Source organism: Pseudonaja textilis, chromosome 1 (assembly GCF_049901715.1).
Source record: "Pseudonaja textilis isolate UNSWEBS1 chromosome 1, rPseTex1.2, whole genome shotgun sequence".
NCBI classification, from domain to species: Eukaryota; Metazoa; Chordata; class Lepidosauria; order Squamata; family Elapidae; genus Pseudonaja; species Pseudonaja textilis.
Genome location: NC_141990.1, coordinates 53,265,705 through 53,286,287, shown reverse-complemented (window position 1 = coordinate 53,286,287; position 20,583 = coordinate 53,265,705). Strand labels below are relative to the sequence as shown.

The following is a 20,583-nucleotide window of genomic DNA, read 5'->3' as shown; positions in this document are numbered from 1 at the left end:
TATGCTGGTTTCCACCAGATCACTCTGCCCAGGAAGCTACCGAGGAAGAAAAGGTAGAAGTCATTTTATTTTTTCATTTATTAAGAACATTCATATGGCTGCCCAATTTACTAATGGTGACTCCAGGCAGCTTACAAAAACAAAAATGTGTATTATACGTAAGCTCAGTAACTATAGCTTGCAAAGAAGGATTTATTAATTATTGGGATGGATGAATCCAGCCAACCGTGCTATATTCAGTTGAAAAAGACATACTTTTCTATATGCATCCTTCAATTTATTCCTCAGCTTATGAACTCTTAAACTATCAAGAAGTGGAATTTATACTCTCTTTATACTCTTTTTTCATTTATAATACTTCAGCAAACCTACCAAGCTCTTTTCTGATCCAGGAATCAAGAGGCCCAAATAGGTGGTCAGGACATACAGCTCTTAATTTGACCTTATTTAGCAATGAACTAAGGGTACAACTATTATCTAAAGCAGTGTTTCTCAAACTCCACAACTTTAAGATGGACTTCAACTCCCAGAATTCTTCCAGTCCTATATGAAGTCTATTCAAAAAAAAAAAAACTCCATCTCTCTCAAGGGTCAGTCCTGTATGTGGTCTCTGCCTCCTGCTTATTTTCTCTTTTCTATATATACACAGCCACCAGTTACAGTCTCAATCTAGGCTTGGAGAATGGAATTTGTCAGTTAAATTGTGCTGCCGAGCAACTACAAGTTTTCCTTACAAATTAATCTGGGAATTTACTACTAATTAATCCAGCATATTGCCATTTCCTCAACACAATTAAGTTATAATTTTGCAGGGGTTTCCCCCCTCCTTTTTTTTTTTAATCAAGACAACAGTAATGCTCTCCTTGAATATACTGTCTTTAAGTGTGTCATTCACCCAGCAGTTAGGACAACTTACATTATATTAGGTTCACAAATTCTTTTGCAAAAACTGACCCTAATGAGATGTCACAGTACATGGTATCATCTGTGCATCATGTAACTGTTGATGCTGCATCTTTGTAGGCATATGTCTTTTCATTAGTTCTGCTCCCATTTCCCTGGGCATGCAAATTGCACTTTAAAAAGAGATTTTTTTAAAAAAATAGACACAAACATGATGTGGGGACAGGGGAATGTCCCCCCTCCCATATTATGTGCACATTGCATGAACAAGCTCTTAGGCCCACAAGTCCCTGATTTCTTGTTGGAAATGTCAAGAAATTTTAGCTCATGGTGTCAAGGAGATATGCAGGCATATAGAAAAATACTAACCTCCCTTAGCCTCAGGGAGACTCCAGTTTCTTTGTGCCCATAAGAGAGTGGGAATTGGGACAAGATGAGAAATGTTGGGAAATCTGTAATGTTTACAGAGCACTTTGAACCCAGCAGATGAAACGCAAAACAGAATGCTGTGAACAGCTCATCTGACTCCACTCATAAAAACCACTAGTTCTTATTCCACATAAACTATCCCAGCAGAAAAGATTAATTTGATTTCAGGATAAACTCTGGCCTCACCTGTTCTGTGCCCAAGAGGATTCTAACTGCAATCCCCAGGTGGGATACACACAAAGACACACCTCTTGCTCCAATAAACCTGTGGGTGATTATATTGCTTATAAAAACTCTCAGCAAGACATCTAATGCTCCTGGGAGAGACCTTGCACAGCAACACCAAACAAACCTATGATAACAAACCTTTTCGATCGATAAACCAGAGTTAAAGTCTGAGAGGCCGGATAAATGGGAAAGCAAAGGGGTGCAGTGAAAGAGGTGAATGACACTGAGATAGTGAAACTACATACGAGTATTTCTCGAGTTACAACTGTTCAAAATTACAACAGCACTGACAAAAATTACTTACAACCGTTGCAGCATCACCATGGTCATGTGATTGAAATTCAGTCACTTGGCAACTGACTCATGTTTATGACCATTGCAGTATCCCAGGGTCATGGGAGTACCTTTTTGTGACCTTCTGACAAGCAAAGTCAACAGGGAAACCACGTTCACTTAAGAACGGTGTTACTAATTTCACACCTGCAATGATTCACTTCACTGTGACAAGAAAGGTCATAATATGGGGTAAAATTCACTGTCTCACTTAGCAAAAGAAATTTGGGGGCTCAACTGCTATCGTAAGCAATTGAGGGGCTACCACAGAGAGGAAGAAGTCAATCTGTTTTCTAAAGGCCAGACAAGGAATAATGGATGGAAACTGAACAAGGAGAGATTTAACCTGGAAATAAGGAGAAACTTTCTGACAGTGAGAACAATCAACCAATGGAACAGCTTGCCCTCGGAAGTTGTGGGAGCGCCATCACTTGAGACTTTCAAGAAGAGATTGGACTGCCATTTGTCAGAAATGGTGTAGGGTCTCACGCTTGGGCGAGGGGTTGGACTAGATGACCTATAAGGTCCCTTCCAACTCTGATTATCTGTTATCTCTGACTCTGAGTCAGCTTCCGGTCAGTCAGCAAAAAGGTCAGTCAGTCAGATCAGTTTCCTTCACTCTGGTAATATTTTCAAGTCTCCTCAGGTTGAATAGCTTCCCATCCACTCTGCAGCTGAGGTGATTCCAGCATCATTTGTGCTGAAAGGCATCATTCAGCATGTCAGTAAACAACTTGCTGATCAGGGTGGGTACAAGCACTCAGGCCCGGTTAACTCCATTGGTGACTAGGAGTACCTTACAGGATTCTTTGCCATACAGCACCTATAACAGATTGTAACAATCTACCTGCAATTTGTTAAAATGCCATATTAGGTAACTGCAAAATAGACAAAACTGGTTGGATGGGTCAGGTCCAGATCTTTTTACAGATCTGCTACAATCTAGACCTGAGGTAGATGGCGTGTCAGGGAAGAGGAACACATTGTGTCCTTTCTGGGCAATTTGTCCACTTTTGGTCCCCACCTGGCACCCAGGTTTCCCGGTAGCTCCCCATAGCAATTTGCTTGTGACAGTGGCCCCACCTGTGGCAACAGCTTCAAGAAACTCAGCTGAACCAGGTGGGGGAAGTTGATGGATTTTAACCATTGACATGATTCTTGACAACACAATAACTTCAGGAGAAGCACTGTGAACCCTATACAACCTTTGTTGATCTCACAAAAGCATTTGACACTGTCAATCAACAAGGCCTGTAGTGAGTCTAGCCGCTCTGCCAAATTCATTCAAATGGTTCACCACTTCCATGATGGCATGCAGGCCAGAGTGCTGTGTGGCAGAGAATCCTGTAAAGTACTCCCAGTCACCAATGGAGTTAACTGGGCCTGAGTGCTTGCACCCACCCTGATCAGCATGTTGTTTACTGACATGCTGAATGATTCCTTTCAGCACAAATGATGCTGGAATCACCTCAGCTGCAGAGTGGATGGGAAGCTATTCAACCTGAGGAGGCTTGAAAATATTACCAGAGTGAAGGAACTGATCTGAGTGACTGACCTTTTTGCTGACTGACCGGAAGCTGACTCAGAGTCAGAGATAACAGATAACAGATAATCAGAGTTGGAAGGGAACTTATAGGTCATCTAGTCCAACCCCTCACCCAAGAGGGAGACCCTACATCATTTCTGATAAATGGCAGTCCAATCTCTTCTTGAAGGTCTCAAGTGATGGCGCTCCCACAACTTCCGAGGGCAAGCTGTTCCATTGGTTGATTGTTCTCACTGTCAGAAAGTTTCTCCTTATTTCCAGGTTAAATCTCTCCTTGTTCAGTTTCCATCCATTATTCCTTGTCTGGCCTTTAGAAAACAGATTGACTTCTTCCTCTCTGTGGCAGCCCCTCAAATATTGGAAGACTGCTATCATGTCTTTCTTCCCTGGTCCTTCTCTTCACTAGACTAGCCAAGCCCAGTTCCTGTAACCATTCTTCATATGTTTTAGTCTCCATTCCCCTAAACTTCCTGGTTGCTTTTCTCTGTACTTTTTCTAGAGTCTCACCATCTTTTTTATAATGTGGTGACCAAAACTGAATGCAGTACTCTAGGTGTACTGGATGCAGTACTCTAGATACATGCTAGTATGGACAAATTCTCTACAAATTGTGACAACTTTGAACTTACCATTGATATTTAAAAGATAAGCAATGCACCAGCCTGCTCTGCATGAACCATTCACAGAACCCCAAACCACAATCAAAAGGCATAAACAATTGGCAGTGGACCAGTTCAATTACCTTGGCAGCACCCTCTTCCGAGTCGTGATCATTGATACAGAAGTCAATTGTAGAATAGCAAAGGCAAGTTCTGCTTTTGGTAGATTGTGCTCCAGTATGTGGAAACACAGAGAATTAGTGCAGCAATAAAATTTAAAGTCTATAGAGCCATGGGTACTCACTATCCTTCTTTATGCCTGTGAAATGTGGACTGTGTATCCAAGGCATGCAAGACAGCTTAACTATTTCCACATGACTTGTCTTCACAGAATATTAGATAGCTAGATAAAGTACCAGATACTGAAATTCTTTCTAGAGCAAGTCTATCATCAATCCACACACTGCTAATGAAAGCGCAGACCCAGTGGGCAAGCCACATCATCTATATGCAGTACGAGTGCATACCAAAGCAGTTCTGTTTTGGGGAACTGTCTGCTGGAAAACATTTGCATGGAGAGCAGAAGAAACATTACAAAGACATATTAAAAGCCTCCCTGAAGTCGCTTGATATAGATATGACCACCCAGGAAACACAGACTCAAAATTGCTCTACCTGCCATGGCCTCGTTCATCAGGGCTGTCAACTTTATGAAGGCAGACTGCACAAGCACAGATTAAACGTGAGTTGCACAAGCCTAGAGCCATCAGTGCTACAACTCCAGAGTGTACATGTCTGCTCAACATGTGCCAGGACATTCAGTGCCTGAATTGGCCTAACCAGTCATCTTCAGATACAGCGTATTTAGTTTTAACAGGACTAATAGTATGGAAATCTTCATCAATGATGATGAATGATCAACGCCATCTAGATCTACAGCTGTTGCTTATGTTCATATTCCAAGGTCTTCTAAATCAACACAGTCTTTCACACTGAGAGTTATGAACATTGTTTTTCCATCATTAAAACAGAATTCTGGTATATGGATCACAAAGTAATTAGACTAGATATATCTAATATAAAAATCAGAAACAGAGATGTTAACAAATAGGAAAACCACTAAGAATTAAGGCTAAGGTAAAAAAAAAAAGGGGGGGGGGTTTCCTATAACTATTATCGACTGCTTAGAGGAAGTACCCAAATGGAAAGTCATATTAGGGAAACCAGTATTCACTGATCTGAATAACAATTTATCAAAGGTCTACAATCTTAAATCAGGCAATTCAAGTGTTTTCCTTGATAACCAACCAACTAGACAATATTTCTAATACTGTATAGACTTTCATGGATATATTCTATTTAGTTATAGTACTGAAATGGCATTGATTACGCTTGTAGATGATCTCTGGCGGACTCAGAATGGAGGTAGTAAATCTACCGTTCCTCCTTCATCTATCAATAGCCCATCATACTATCAAACATGGCATCCTTCTGGCCAAGATCAGGGATTGAAAGTGGGAGGAAATAGTTATGGTGGTGCTCTTTCAATTTCAGTTGATGCTGGAAAAGGAAAAGAGTTTGAGCCTGAGCTCTCTGCTTCCCTGGGCTCTGTTCTCTCTCCACTCCTTTTTAAATCCATAAGACACTACTAGGAGGTCATTGATCAGCATGATGTAGTTTCATCAGTAAATCTTCGTGATGGCCAGACCTTTCTGTTTATTTGGTATCTTCTGGAGAAGGGGAAAAAAGCAAGGGTTGTTTCATACTGGAAGATTTTATGTATATATTTAAAAATTGGCTTAGCGGCTGTGTCTGGATTAAAATCATCTATCCAAAATTAGGACCATTTCAAAGAAGGCAGCAAAGCTGATTCTAAAGTTATGTTTATTAATGGCATGAACTTGTGCTGCTTTCTCTGTGTTTATCTTTCTCTGTAGTGTGACAGGCAAGAAGCAGCTTATTAATAAAGTGCATACCAAGGCTCAAATCCTGTTGAAGCATCCAAGCTAATATAGGGTTTCTCCAAGGGATTTATAAATGGTGTTTGAGTTTTTAAAAAATGCCATTAAAACAGTAGTTATGGAGTTCCTATATCATATTAAGCCACAGTTTGTTCAATAATAATTTGCGGCACAAATCAGGTTCACATATTATGTTAAGCCTAAAGCCCTAGCTTTCACATAACTAACAATAACTGGTTCTTGCTCCCCTACTGTAGGAACCTGTCCACTAGTTTAGAAAAGAGACACCAATGTCATCACTTCATCAGTCCCTAACCAATTAGTACAAGGTCCTTCCTTCCTTATTTTCTGCAGATCTTTAACACATTTCATAAAATCAGACTGCAATCCTGGAACAATGTTAAACTTTAAAACACAAACTTATATTTGGCATGAATCGATCTCAAGTTTAGGTTTCTCTTCTGCTGCTTCCAAATTCAGTTAACTATAGATTAACAAAATGAAATAGAACCTGTACCCTTCCAAATTTTCTTGAGCTGCAGCTCTTAAGAGTTCTGATATTCTTGCTAAAATAAATGGAAATTAGAATGCAGGAACATGTGGAGCATAACAGATTTCCAGAGTTAGTGAATTTCTTCCAACCACTGAACCACTGTAAACTACAGTTAATCTTAACAATAATTTATTTAAACATGTTAACTTTATAGCAGAATGTTTCACCAACTCTTAAGAAAAACTGGAACTTCTCCAAGCAGCTGCGTATGAAAAAAAAAAAAAAAAGCACATGTCCAAGGTCCCGTGAAACATTAAATCATGTTTTTGCCTACATAGCACATAGCTCAGATTAATTCTTACAAGTATCCAAAGTCAAGCATCTAGTGTACTTAAAAAAGAATAAAATTATTTTTATATATCACACGGGGAATGGAACTGTTTTGATGAAAAATTCAAGGTAAATGAAAGAGAAGCTATTTTAAACAAGCAGATTGATGGAGTTGACAGTAACATAGCTTGTATATCTAAATGTGTACGGCTTGATCTCCCATCTCTTGGAAGACGAGATTGTTGATCTGACTGAGTGCTGAACCAGGTCTGTAATGAGTTCAGTAGGAAGGAGAACAGGGAAAATGAGATCTCTGACTGTTCAATGGATTTCAAAAGGAATCAAATCTACAGCAAGTGCTAAAGGAAAGGGAAGGTTCATCTTAAAAAGAATGCAATATATCATGCTCCCTCCAATGGATTTTATTCTGCAATTTTAGAGTGTGCTTCTAGTACATGCTTATTTACACTGAGTGATTGTTAAATGGAAGGAAATGTTACAATAAAACTCTTGTTTTCAGTATCTTTAGAAACACATGTTACAAGTCCACACAACATGCCAGCTACACTAAAATGAAATTAGGTTGTTTCTCCAAACAGAAGAGAATATTTGTAGCTCCGGGTTGAACTGTCAAGTCCTTGATGTACTTCAAGCTTGGTTGTTTTCTTGCGAATGTTTCATTACTCAACTAGATAACATCATCAGTGCACAAGGAAGCACCAAGGACTCCAGAGGTTGTTTCTGCTTCAACATGTTGTATGGAACCAGGAATTGACAGCCTGTTGTGTGAATGAAATTATGCCAAAATATGGTTTATTTCTTTAGGAAGAACATGTCATTATACACAACAATTATGTCTAGCTCTTACTTTTTGAAATGGACTCTCCTCTAAACTACATTTGGAGTTCAGAACAACAGAATAGAATAACAGAGTTGGAAGGGACCTTGGAGGTCTTCTAGTCCACCCCCAGTTCATTTATCTCCTGAACATTAAAAAAAGCTCTTAATATGCTCCCCCCAGACCATTATGAAAATGAATAATATTTCTTTGCATATTCATTATTGGATGCTATTAAAAGATGTTTTACATTGATTATTATATTGTTATTCTGCTGATATTGTTCTATAGTTATATTTTACATCACTTTACTTATACTGCGCTTATGGATAAGTATACATCAAATAAAACTTCTACATTCTCAAGGGACAGAAGAATTTTCAACTACCCTACAGAAACCAACAAATTGTATCTGGCTTGACTAGGCAAATTTGAAATTACATGAAAATTACTACCATCAGCACCAGATGGATTCGCAACTGGATGACCAACAGTACTAATGTTTAATTCTCAATGGAACTGCATCTAACAGTGAGGTTCTGTCTTAAACCCAATACTCTTCAATATTTTCATAAATGATTTAGATGAGATAATAGAATCAGGAAAAGCCAAATGCACAAGTACACAATAGGTGGCACCTGGCTCAGTAACTGTGAATTGGATGTAATAGTCCTAGTGAACAGCCACAAGTGTGAGCCAGCAGTGTGCTGCAGCTGCCAAAAAAGCCAACGCAGGCTGTCATCAACTGAGGAATAGTATCAAGATCACGTGAAGTACCGCTTTATAGTGCACTGGCAAGACCACATGCTGTGTCCAGTTCTGATCACCATGATACAAAAATGATGCTGAGACCCCAGAAAAAGTGTAGAAAAGGGCAACAAAAATGATACGGGATCTGGAGGCTAATGTGTATGAACAGTTGTGGGAATTTGGTATGTCTAGTCTAATAAAGAGAAAGATTGGGGATGATAGCACTCTTCTAACACTTGAGAGGCTGTCATACAGCAGAAGTGGGATCAACCTTTTTTCCAAAGCACCTGAGGTTACGGCAAAAAGTAACCGGTGTAAAATTATGACAGGGAGCACCAACCTAGAATTAAAAAGACATTTCCTGACAGTGAGAAAATTAATGAGTGGAATGGCTTGCCTCCAGAAGTTGTGGAGGCTTTCAAGCAGAGGTTGGACAACCTTTTGTCCAGAATGGTATAGGGTCTCCTGCTCAAGCAGGGGGTTGACTAGAAACCTCCAAGGTCCCTTCCAACCCTGTTATTCTATATTATTCTACTATACTGTTTTTTTTAACATGCTATGCGTCTTCAGAGCTTAGGGGCATTTTATTTCCCATCTGCAAGCAATTTGGCCTCATTCCAATTGTTTTAGAAGAGAAAGTTGTTTTTGTGGCTTTTTAGCTTTCCCCCATGGAAATCAATCAAGGTTTTTCCCCCCCAAAATGACCAAACAAATGCATACAGCATGGCACAAGGTACATAAAGGGGATGCAATTTTTTTCTTCCTCTTTTGAAAAGATTCCTTTTTCACTTCTCCCTGCCACCCAGACACCATTCAAAATCCTTTCCCAAGTTCTGTTCTTATCCATTTATTATGGTAATCCCTTCTGCCTATACACATATCTAGAGGGCAAAAGGGGTCAAAAGTGACTTTCATCCAGATCCCTATATGATTGCAATATTTTCTACCTTAAGCTGCCTTCAAAGACAATCCTGGAGATATATTATTATAGAATCATCCCTAACTTGGGATTGCTGCACTGATTCCTGGTAATTCAAAAAATCTGGAATTACTTGTAGTAATGTTGTGGGACACCAGGATATGTCAGGGGCTTACCCTACCACATTTGATTCTGATCATACAGATAGTGCCTATTGAGAATCCCACTTCCATATAAGGACAGGTGCAAAGACTCTGAGCCAAGTATATGACTCTCTCCACAATAACCTCCATCTTTCAACTCTGCTGCCCTAGGCAGTACAGTGAAATTTGACTTCTTTCTTATTAGGAAGGATCTGAATACTATTTGATTTCAATGGGCTTTTGGCCCCAGTGCAATGCAAGGTTTCTTTTCAATGGGAAGTGTTACATTATGCTTCTGTTTGTTGTCTTTCCTATGTTGTGAATTGCCCAGAATCTCACAGTTGAGGCAAAAATGATACAGTACTGGATGAAGTTTGTTAAATTACAACAACCACATAAAAAGACATCCCTTACTGTGATGTATAAAAAGCTGTGGTACCTAAAATTTTCTTTTCTACTCAAATAATGAGCATGCATGAGAGTTCTGTGTTCTTTTGCATTTGGCCACATTCCTGTCATCTCCACCAAACATACACAGCTGCAAAGCTGGAGAGAAATAGTTTAGTTCTCTTCATGTGTTTTGCATTTCTAAATAAAAGGATGAGAGCAGGTGGATTTGGATACTAAATATTAATGTCCTAAAACTTGGAAAGATGAGGCTAGTCAGTATAGACAATGGTGGTGTTCTCCAGACTTGTTTAACTTCATCTCCCAAGATTTTGAAGCTAGCATAGTATCATGGGATATGAAGGAAAGCATATCTGGAGGATATTAAATTGGATAAGGATGATCTAGTCTAAGTCACCTTTCTCTATTCAAACGGAGAAAGATGTGGAAGTTGAACACTATACACTCTACTGAATTGCTCTTTCTGTAGACCCATCTTAGACTTCTTTCTCTACATCCAACCCATTCCACAGAATTGTTCTGTTGTGTGAAAAATAGGAGGAAGGTAATATTAGGTATGATCGCCATCTTGAGTTATTTATAAAAAATAAAGGCAAGATATAAATAAGTGAATAAATCTATGTGCATCTAATATAATTTTGAAATAATTTTAATGTAATACTTCCTAAAAGGAGAAGTTTCAAGAGACACAATTTTGAACACAACTTACAAAAGTAATTTATGCAAGCATCCATTAAAAGAGCCATACAAGATGGTCAGTTTCAAAGCAGGCTAGTGGCACCTGTGGCTATCTCCATGTTGTTGAAAAGTGACTGTCAGAATGCTAATCTTTATGAGAAGTGGGAATGTTTTCTGCCAAAAGAAATGGGCAAATCATTTATATACATGAGAGAAATTTTTTTAAAAAACGTGGTTAGGTGGGAGCACAGCACTGCATTGTAGGCTTCTGTGCAGAAGCACAGCCTTTCTCTCCCAAGCATGTTGTTTTGCAAAAGACAAGTATCAAGCCTGTTTCAAGCAGTTGCTTTAAAAAAAAAGCCTTTACGTTTCAAACCGAGAAACACGTTGAAGCTTTATCAGCGAGTTCTTTTCCTCTGTCAAGCTTTGCACTTTTCTGACCCTAGACAAGCTGATACTGCCTAACTCAGCCCCACAGCTGATGGGGTGATTGCCTGCTAAGTTGCTGTTAGTCTCCAGACTGAAGTGCTGATTCTGTTCCCGTGGGGCAAAGCATCACATCATGCATTCTTGGAAACGTCTGCTGTTCAATGCACTCCACGAAAAAGGAGCAGGAAGGGGAGGAAGCAAGTCTCGAATTATAAATCTGAAGGGTTTTATTTTTCACAGTTGTGGCTATCGTGATTTTTTTTTTTTAATTGAATTTAAACAACTTGGAAGATTGTAGCTGGAGAAGAGAAGGATCTTAGAAAGCTCTTTAGGGGATCAGAAAGCAAAACATGGTAGAATACTCTAGAACAGGGGTGTCACACTCACGTCATCATGGCAGTATCCTGTGACGTATTGGGACTTTTTTCCCCTTCGCTAAACTGGGTGTTGGCATGGCCAGTGAGTGATGCATCTGGCCCGCAGGCGCTGCTCTAGAAAGAACACTCTAAATCAGTGTTTCTCAGCCTTGACAATTTTAAGATGTGTGGGCTCAAATTCCCAGAATTCCCTAGCTATTCTCCATACTGGCTAGGAAATTCTGGGACTTGAGGTCCACAGATCTTAAAGGTTCTAGATATACTGTTCTGCAATTTCAATCATTCTCAGTGGACATGAATGGTATTTTATCGCTAATAGAGAAAATTTCTGATCGTTCCATAGTCAAAAGTTTTTGAAATCCATGTTCTTTCTGTCCTACTAATGGGGATGTTTGTGGCCTCTCTTCAGGTATTTTTTTAAAAAGCAAACAAAATTCTCTTTCAACAGTACCAGCCAAAGTCAATAGGCTCAGCACAGGAAAAAAAAGGGGGGCTCTTCTCCTTGTTTATATCTTAGAGATGAGCAGATTGTCAGAAAAGAAAAAAGGGTTTCAACATTACAACCATAACTGAGATTCATGACCAGGATTCAGAGTTCTGTAGGCCTAGATGGGGGGGAGAGACTGCATTTATTTCACATTTCAAGATTTGTAAATCAACTTCCCTCTGCCCTATTTATTTAAAAATGGCAAATTTCAGTTAAGGTTACACTGTATTAAAATATTATTTTTAAGGGGGAAAAAAAGCTTCCTTATTCCTCAGTCCAGCATATCTAGAGCTGGGAAGGCTGCAGTTAAAAAAGGGTGGGGGGAAAGGGAACTGCTTATTTTTCTTGCCCAGGACATTCCCAGCCAGTGACATGAGTGGAAAGCTTGATTGAGACACTGCCCACTGGTTTAATTATTGCATTTTAGACCTGTACAGAAATACGGTTAGTCAGAGTTTCCATATCACCGATTAAAAATAAATTGGACTCTGAGTTAATATAAGGTTGCAGTGTTCACCAAAATCATTACATCTGAACAATCATTAAGCTTGGAACCAAACCAATCTGTAGAACTAATGTAACCTCTAGCAGACAACCCACACCCAAAGGAAAAATGAAAATCTTTCGAACTGATAAAGTTAAAATTTTCAGTTCAGATGATAAATGCATTTTTATTATACGACATCTGCCTTCATATATGAATGGGCCCCAAATAACTGTAGATTGTATTGTAAATAAAGCCATTCTTTTTGGCCTATCATCCAACCATAATGCTATTTGCTTACAAATTCTGCCAGTCCCGATCAACAATAACAAATGGGCTCATGCATTGCTCTGAGGCATAATGTGATTTGTTTACAATTTAGTAGTGAATAAGCTATTCTGGCATCTTGGCCAATGTTGCTTATTCAACAAATCATGATTAAAACAAATAATTTTACAAAAAGTAAGCCTCAAGTCTCAAACAAAACAAAAAGATACTCAGTGTATAATAGAGATGACTCGAACCCACGGTATGCACACATTTCCAAGAATATACAATATCTACAAATGACATTTGATGAGTGATAACAAAGTCCTTCATTTTCAAATCATACATTGTAGAGACAAGCAATCTACCCTCTGCTATATGCAGATAGTATACTTGTCCAGAGCTAATCTACATGGTTTATTAAGTTTCTGTGATGACCTGGGGTGTGGCACAAATACAGTCAGAAAATCAGTAAGAGTCCCTTTATTAGCTCTAACTTTGCCCCCAATGTCCTGGTTACCTTCTGATCTGGAGAAGAGCTCTCCCAGGAACAGCCTTTCGCTGCAGAGAATCAAGTCCAAAATGTTGTCAACAAAAACTATAAGTCTACTCAAGGCAAGATGAGGCAGGGCAAGAGAAGGAATTCCAGACTTGAAGGAATGGCAGTAATTCAACCCAGTTGGCAGGATGCCAGAAACACAGATAACCAAAGTCAACACAAGATAAACTCACATTTGTTCCCAGAAAACACTGGTCTCAGCTTTCATCTCTTTTAAATTCTCTTCCCAGGTGTGCCTAATGAAGGGAATCAGGGCCCTTTCCTCCCCCATAAGCCACACAACCCACGTTGCCCTCTTCTCCATTCCTCCCTGCGTGCCTTAGGATTAAGAGGGGTGGGCCTAGGTCTTCCTCCAAATTCTCTCTCCCTTGTTCTACCTCTTCCCTGCTCTGCCCTGCCGGACTTTGCCCTTCTCCAGTTTCCTCCATAGCCAATGGAGCCACATTCCCGCTCTCTGTCAGCTGTTCTTCTTCCTCCTCGGATTCAGACTCTGACAGGGGCATGACAGTTTCACTTGTAGTTTGGGTATACAGTAGTCCTCAATTTACAACCATTTGGTTTAGTGAACATTTAAAACTACAACAGCACTGGAAAAAGTGACTTACAACATTCTTTGCACTTGCAACTTGCAATCGCCATTTGCAACCTTCCCAGCTGGCTTGTGACATGCAAACCCAATGGGAAGATGGATTTGCTTAACGACTGCATTATTCACTTGACAACTGCAGTGATTCACTTAACAACCACAGCATAAAAGGATCATAAAACTGGACATGAGTCATTTGACAACCACCTTACTTAACGATGAAAATTCTGGTTCAGTTGTGATCATAAGTTGAGGATTACAACACAGTATCAACAGTAGAGACCTTCAAATTTCTAGGTTCTACTATATCACATGACCTAAAATGGACACTTAACATCAAAAATATCACTTAACATCAAAAAAGCACAACAAAGAACGTTCTTTCTACGCCAACTCAGAAAGCTCAAACTGCCCAAGGAGCTGCTGATACAGTTCTACAGAGGAATTATTGAGTCTGATCTGCACCTCTATAACTGTCTGGTTTGGTTCTGCCACCCAACAGGACAGGCACAGACTTCAGAGAGTAATTAGGACTGCAGAAAAAACAATTACTACCCACCTACCTTCAATCAAGGACCTGTATACTGCACGAGTCAAAAAGAGGGCTGTGAAAATATTTACAGACCCCTCACATCCTGGACATAATCTGTTTCAACTCCTTCCCTCAAAACGATACTATAGAGTACTGTACACCAGAACAACTAGACACAAGGAAAGTCCCCCCCACCCCCAAAGCCATCACTCAGCTAAACAAATAATTCCCTCAACACTGTTACAGTGTTACAGTCTGCACTATTACAAAGTCTGCACTACTATTACTGTTAATCTTTTCATCACTCCTTATCACCCATCCCCTCCCATTTGGGACTGTATGACTGTAACTTTGTCACTTGTATCCTTACGATCTATACTGACTGTTTCCTAGTATGATTTGATTGCTTATTGTACTCTATGACTATCATTAAGTGTTGTCCCTTATTATTCTTGACTCTTGGGGAATGTATCTTTTCTTTTATGTATACTGGGAGCATTTGCACCAAGACAAATTCCTTGTGTAAATCTTGCCATGCGGTAAAACCATAAGAATATTGTGATTTTTGAGTGAATATTGCTATTTAGACAGTAAATCAGAAGTTAAAACTTTTACTTAAGATACACTATGGAGTGTGTGTGTGTGTATGTATGTATGTATTAAACACTGTACAGCAGAACCAAGTACATATATTTTGCAGGATTTAATCTTCAAATTATAGACCTAGAAGTGCACTTTGTCCCTAAGAACAACACTAAACCATTCTAGTTTAAAGACTCTTTTAACCATTCACAAAAGCTGAATGTCCTATTAAACAAGCACATTTTAAAAGGCATTAAGGCCATTTTCACAAATGACACTGAAATTTGTTTTCTGCAGTTCCCATTTCTGCAACTTGAATAAAGAATCCCTCTTAGTTAAATGCACATTTGGTTTAAAACTGTATCTCACTTTCTTTCCAGCTGTAGCGCAGTTAAGAAGTGGACTCATTTCAGATTTAAAAGCCTTTAGTGTTTTCTTGTGAAAATACCCTAAAAGTGAAGGGAAGAAAAAAAAATGCAATCTCCATCCCTATCTATTTCAAGCAAGTACTATACTTAAAGGGACCAAACATATAATTCCTGAATGATGCTTTTGGCTTCTGACTATTCCACAACCTTCCTTTAAGGGTACCAGAAGCATCACATAGGATCCAGTGTCATAGGGCATATCTATCACCTATGCATTTCTTCACTGGCTTTGGGCCAAACTATTGGCAGTTAAGTGTGAGAGGCATGTGGAAGAATCAGAAGATCCTCTACTACAAGGATTTGCTTTCTGGAACAATGTTTTATGTTTTTATTAAATTGTAACTTTGCACACACACACACATACAGAGAGAGAGAGAGAGAGAGAGAGAGAGAGTGCTTGTGTGTGTGTGCAAAGTTACAATTTAATACAAACATAAAACATTGTTCCAAATCCTGAACAGAGGTCTCAGGAAAGTAATACTGGGTTGTTTGTTGCATATATGTGTGTATGAGTGTGGTGTTATAAATCTACACACACACACACACACACACACACACACACACACACACGCAAACACACTCTCTGTGTATGTGTATGTGTAGATTTATAACACCACAGTCATATACACACACAGGCAACAGACAACCCAGTATCACTTTCCCCGAGATCTCCGTTCACATCCGAGCCAAGACCGCTTTAGCCTGGGGCGTTGCATAAACTCAGCCACCATCCTGTCCAAATGATTTACTAGTGGAACTAGAAACTTGTGTTTGACTGTGTGAATTATGGTTCGGTTCACCTCGGCAAAGCACACCCCGTAAATAAAGGCGGCTGACTGCCTTTCAAAGGCACCCCGATCAAGTCACCCAGGATCGTTTTTCAAACGGCTAGCGCGCTTTCCTCTTTCTCCCACTTGGCCTGCGGGTTTTTTTAAAACAACAAACAGAAAAAAACTTGGCGGGGAAACCCGCTTTCTCTTTAACGGGAATCTGACCGAGGAGGCTCACTCCGCCGAGCAACCGCAGCCGCCAAGGGGGAGAACCCAAGCTCCGCCCGAGCAAAAAACGAGCAGGTGTCTGGTCACCACGTGGGTTTGGAGATGCTGATTTGTTGTACCCGAACCAACTTGGCCGCTCGGATCCGAAAGTCTGTCGTACGTTCCCGGCCAGCGTTCATTTACCCCAGTTCTCCCTTCGGTCCCTTTATTCCCCGCCAAGATCCCACCGAGGAGGTGAGGCGGGGCGGGCCCTTCAACGTACCTTTGGCGTCTGCCCTCCTTCGGGGCCCGCCGCTTCCAACTTCCTCCTGGCCCCGAGAAAGAGAAGGAGAGCGGCGATCCACAAGATCCCCAGGACAGACAACGCCAGCCTTCGACTCATCCGCCTCATCTCTAGTTTGGAGAAAAGCGAGGAAAGCGGCGGAGCAGGGGGAGAGAAGAGGGAAACAAAATAAAGTCTTCTGCCTTTGGAAAAGCGGTGAGGCGGGGCGGGGTTGGAGCTGACCGGCACGCTTCCCGCCCCTCTTAAGCGGGCAAGAGCGCTGCCGGCGGGATGAGTTCGGGCGAGCCCCGCGAGGGGCACGGGCGAAGTAACCACCTCCACCCCGCTCCGGAGCCAGCCCAGGAAAGGACGAAGAGGAGCGGGAGCGGCGCTGGCAGTCCCGGGCCGTCCTCCCCGCGTGGGGTTGGCGGGGAGGGAAGGAGAAAGCTGGAGTGGGAGGCGCCAGGGGGTGGGGAAACGGACCGGGTGGGTCTTCCAGCCGCGGATCGGAGAAGAGCAGGCCACCGGCGGCTCTGCCTTGCTGCCGGGTTCCCGGGCGTCAAGGGAAGGGAATGATCCCTCCGTGGCTCAAGCCACTGCCATCAAGCGGGAGAATCTCTACCCGGGTGAAATCCCGCCCGCAGATCGGTCCGCCGCACTTCCTCCTGCCCCGCGCACTCCCGGGCCGAATCGACAGCCAGGCGGGTTGGCTCGTTTTCGCTTTGCCTATTTATCCCTTCCCCAGGTCGAGCTCGCCCGCCGGGGAACGGCTGTCTCTCGAGCCGCCTCCTGCCCTCCGCTTCGTTGCTGCAGCTCTTCGCCGCCGCGTCGCGCTGCCACAATCCCCGCGAAGGATTGTGATCGCCCGAGCCCGTTTGGGGAAGACTCCGGCGGGGGATTGGCGGCGAGCGAGAGGAGGGAGAAGACCTAAAAGAGGCCGGCTTCAAACTCGGGGCCGACGCGGACTCAAGCTGGCTGAGTTGGGATCGGGCTGAGGGGGCCAAAGGCGGCAACTTTGGAGCGAGTTCGGGAAGAAACGCCTGACCCTGCATGGGCAGGAGGGAAAAGGAAAGCCGTCTGTGAGGAAAATATGCGGTTTGACTGAGGGCGGAACAACTCGTGGCCCGTCTTCACGCACTTTGGTGTTTCCTTTGCATTGACGCGCCCCGCTTCAGAGGATGGGGCGAAGAGCAGCTGGGGGCGAAGTTTGTGTCAGATTACATCTAAACCCTCGGGCACCCATCCTCGCTGCGAGTCAGCTAGTTATTTCAAGATGAAACATGCGGGGAGGGGAGGGGGAGAATAGCCTCAAGTTGCACAATTTTCCCGGTTCCTCATCCCGCCCTCGCCTATCCTTTGCCAGTTATTACACCAATGCGGGTAGTCAGGGCAGTCAATCTAAAAACACTTCTTTGGCTTTACTCCGTGGCAGGCAGTAATACTCACATGCCTCCCTTCATGAGAGGCTGGGGGGGGGGGTGTTTCTCCTGCTTGATTCCCCCTTTGAGGGAAGGTGTGGACCGAAGAGGAAAGCGCTCCAAGCATATGTGGTACCCTGTATTGCAAGTTGCTGCAGCATCTGGAGTACTTCCTTTGCATAATCTCCTGTGGTCCCTGAAGGAAGAACCACAAGGAGAGGCTGCCTGCAGAGGCACAGCTTGAGAAATAATTCTTCTTTTAGGTAGGGCTGGCAGACTCCAAGCTTGTGGCATCTTGTCTTTGCTGAAAAGTCATTTATTCAGAATTAAAGACTTTTAAGCCAGAAATCTTACTTGAACCACCCAAAATCAAATGGGGGTTCACATCCTAGTTGCCCATTTTATGACTAGTATTGCTATTTCAGCAACAATATTTGGGGGAGGGGTTGCTTTGTTGCTCTTACTGTTAAATAATTTGAAATCCAAAATCCTGATTAGCGTATAGCAAGATCAACAAAACTGACTGGTTCACACAGTCAGTTGCCACTTAACATGCAGGCTGAGGCAGATGGGTCTAGGATGCTCCAACATTGTTACTAATAGCCCATCAATAGTAAATTATCCAGGGATGCACTAATAAATCCGGATCTACCTTCTGCCTCTTCTAACAACATTTCATGATGTTTCTACAATAACTAGCAACAATTGATAACTTTCTGGTTTGTGATGAAGAGAGAATTTCCAGTGCACAGAGGTCTTTTGTGTTTAATCATTTTTGTAATACTTGTGCAAGGCATTTGATACATCCACTACTATAAGGAGGATCCAATTATACTTTCAAACTTAAAAGCACTTTCTTACTTGTTTGCCTGGAGAGAATTCTTCCTTTACAGGCCTAAAGTGAGTAGTAAAAGGACTCACTTTATTCCAGGGCAATAGATATTTTTCTTTGCTTTTCTCCGTTTTTTTTTTTTTAGTTACATCAGTGTTACCAAATGAAAATGCAGTGAAATCACATATAATATTTTGTGATATTTGGTGTCGAACTATCATTTTATGCTTTAAGAAAAAATAAATTGCTGAGAAAAAAATAATTGGTTGGGAAAGCTTAAAAAAATCATTTTTCCCAGCAGCATAGTACAACTTTATTTTATTTACTTCCATGAAGATCTATTCTGCAATACTATTTGTTGTTGTGAAATTTTGTAGCAAAAAGATATAGGGTGCCTTTTTTATTTTGTTAATGCATAAATTAAACAAATTATGCAGACAAAAAACATCCAAACATTTTGTTGAGAAAAATTACATGCTTTTCACACCCAAGATACAGTTGCTTTTATATTCCATCTCTTATTTTAACAAAAACAGCTGTTTAACATTTCCGATTACAGTTAAAATATAGTATGAAGATTAATTTGCTCAATTGAAACAGCAGGGGGAAATTCAGGTAGGTGGAATTTAATTACTGGATTTGGAAAGGAGGATGTGAGCTTTTAAAGCTGTCAGAAATATTTAAAAATAAAATCTTCAACAGCAGGGGTGGGATTCTACCAGTTCTGTCCACTTCTGTAGAACCGGTTGCTCTGAAAAGCAGCAAATATAATACATAGAACTGGTTCTATGTCTGCTGCTGTTTTGGCCCACCCGCCAGCCCGGGCTGTTACCTGACCTTTATTTCCTGCTTTTTCAACCGCAGCTGCTTTGTGCGACACAGATGCGGTTGAAAAAACAGGGGGAAAGGGCTTTTCCAACCATTGTGCACTTGCACGCAGCATTGCTCAGCTGTCCGGGCAGCTCAGCAGGTTGTAAATTGCACTCGCACAACTCATGCATGCGCACGTGACACAGAGCGACAGAACCGGTAGTTATACCGGTCAGATCCCAACCCTGTTCAACAGGGAACAAATTTCTTTCCAGAAAACCTAAAAAATACCAATAGGTGAGACACCTAGTAGCTAAGTGTCTGTGGCAGTAACATTACCTTGGAGGGGCAAACAAGCACGTTCCCAAACCATGTTGATTCATTTTTAGAGATGTATATTCGATACAGCCAAATCAAGCTATTTTAGAGTTCTTAGATGGCTGTCCAAAAATTGAGTTCTCTATCAAGTGACAAAAACAATTATGTGACAATTATGATGTCATCATTTGGTAACTTCCAGGCATAATACTGCATGAGGCAATGTCTATGTCTAGTCTAGAAACTTAATTCCAAAACAGATATCTGACAGAATGCAAAGACAATATTATATTTTTCCCATAAGCATTGCTAATTTGTTCTGGACTGATTTTTATCGTTAAATCCATGTAAAGAAGCTTGCAATTATTTTCAACCTCGTGTTAATTTCAGTACAGTTAAACATTGCAACAAAATGTAATGTTCCTCCAATAGATTTGACTACACTTGTAATTTCATTCAGAAATTTTTCACAATAAAAGTTATAGCCACGTATTAATTTCCACTAGAAGACATAAAGCATTTTATATCCAAAATGTGCTTTATTGTATTTCTCTTTGGGTCTCCTAATAGCTCCAAGTTTGGCTGTTAAGAAGTTTGATTTCTAACAGTTGCAGAATGTTGTGGCAAAGGCAGACACCAAACCTTGTGTTATTTGA

General features: G+C 41.1%; 1 protein-coding gene across 1 annotated transcript in view; it reads right to left on the bottom strand.

Moving 5' to 3' along the window:
* The window catches only part of GALNT14 (polypeptide N-acetylgalactosaminyltransferase 14), a 296,209-nt gene extending 278,826 nt beyond the window's left edge, over positions 1-17,383 (bottom strand). The window contains exon 1 of the mRNA XM_026695635.2: positions 16,550-17,383. Coding sequence (XP_026551420.2) covers positions 16,550-16,678 — 129 coding nt within the window. The 5' untranslated portion in view covers positions 16,679-17,383. The remainder of the gene's footprint in view (positions 1-16,549) is intronic.
* Positions 17,384-20,583: the final 3,200 nt, after the last annotated feature.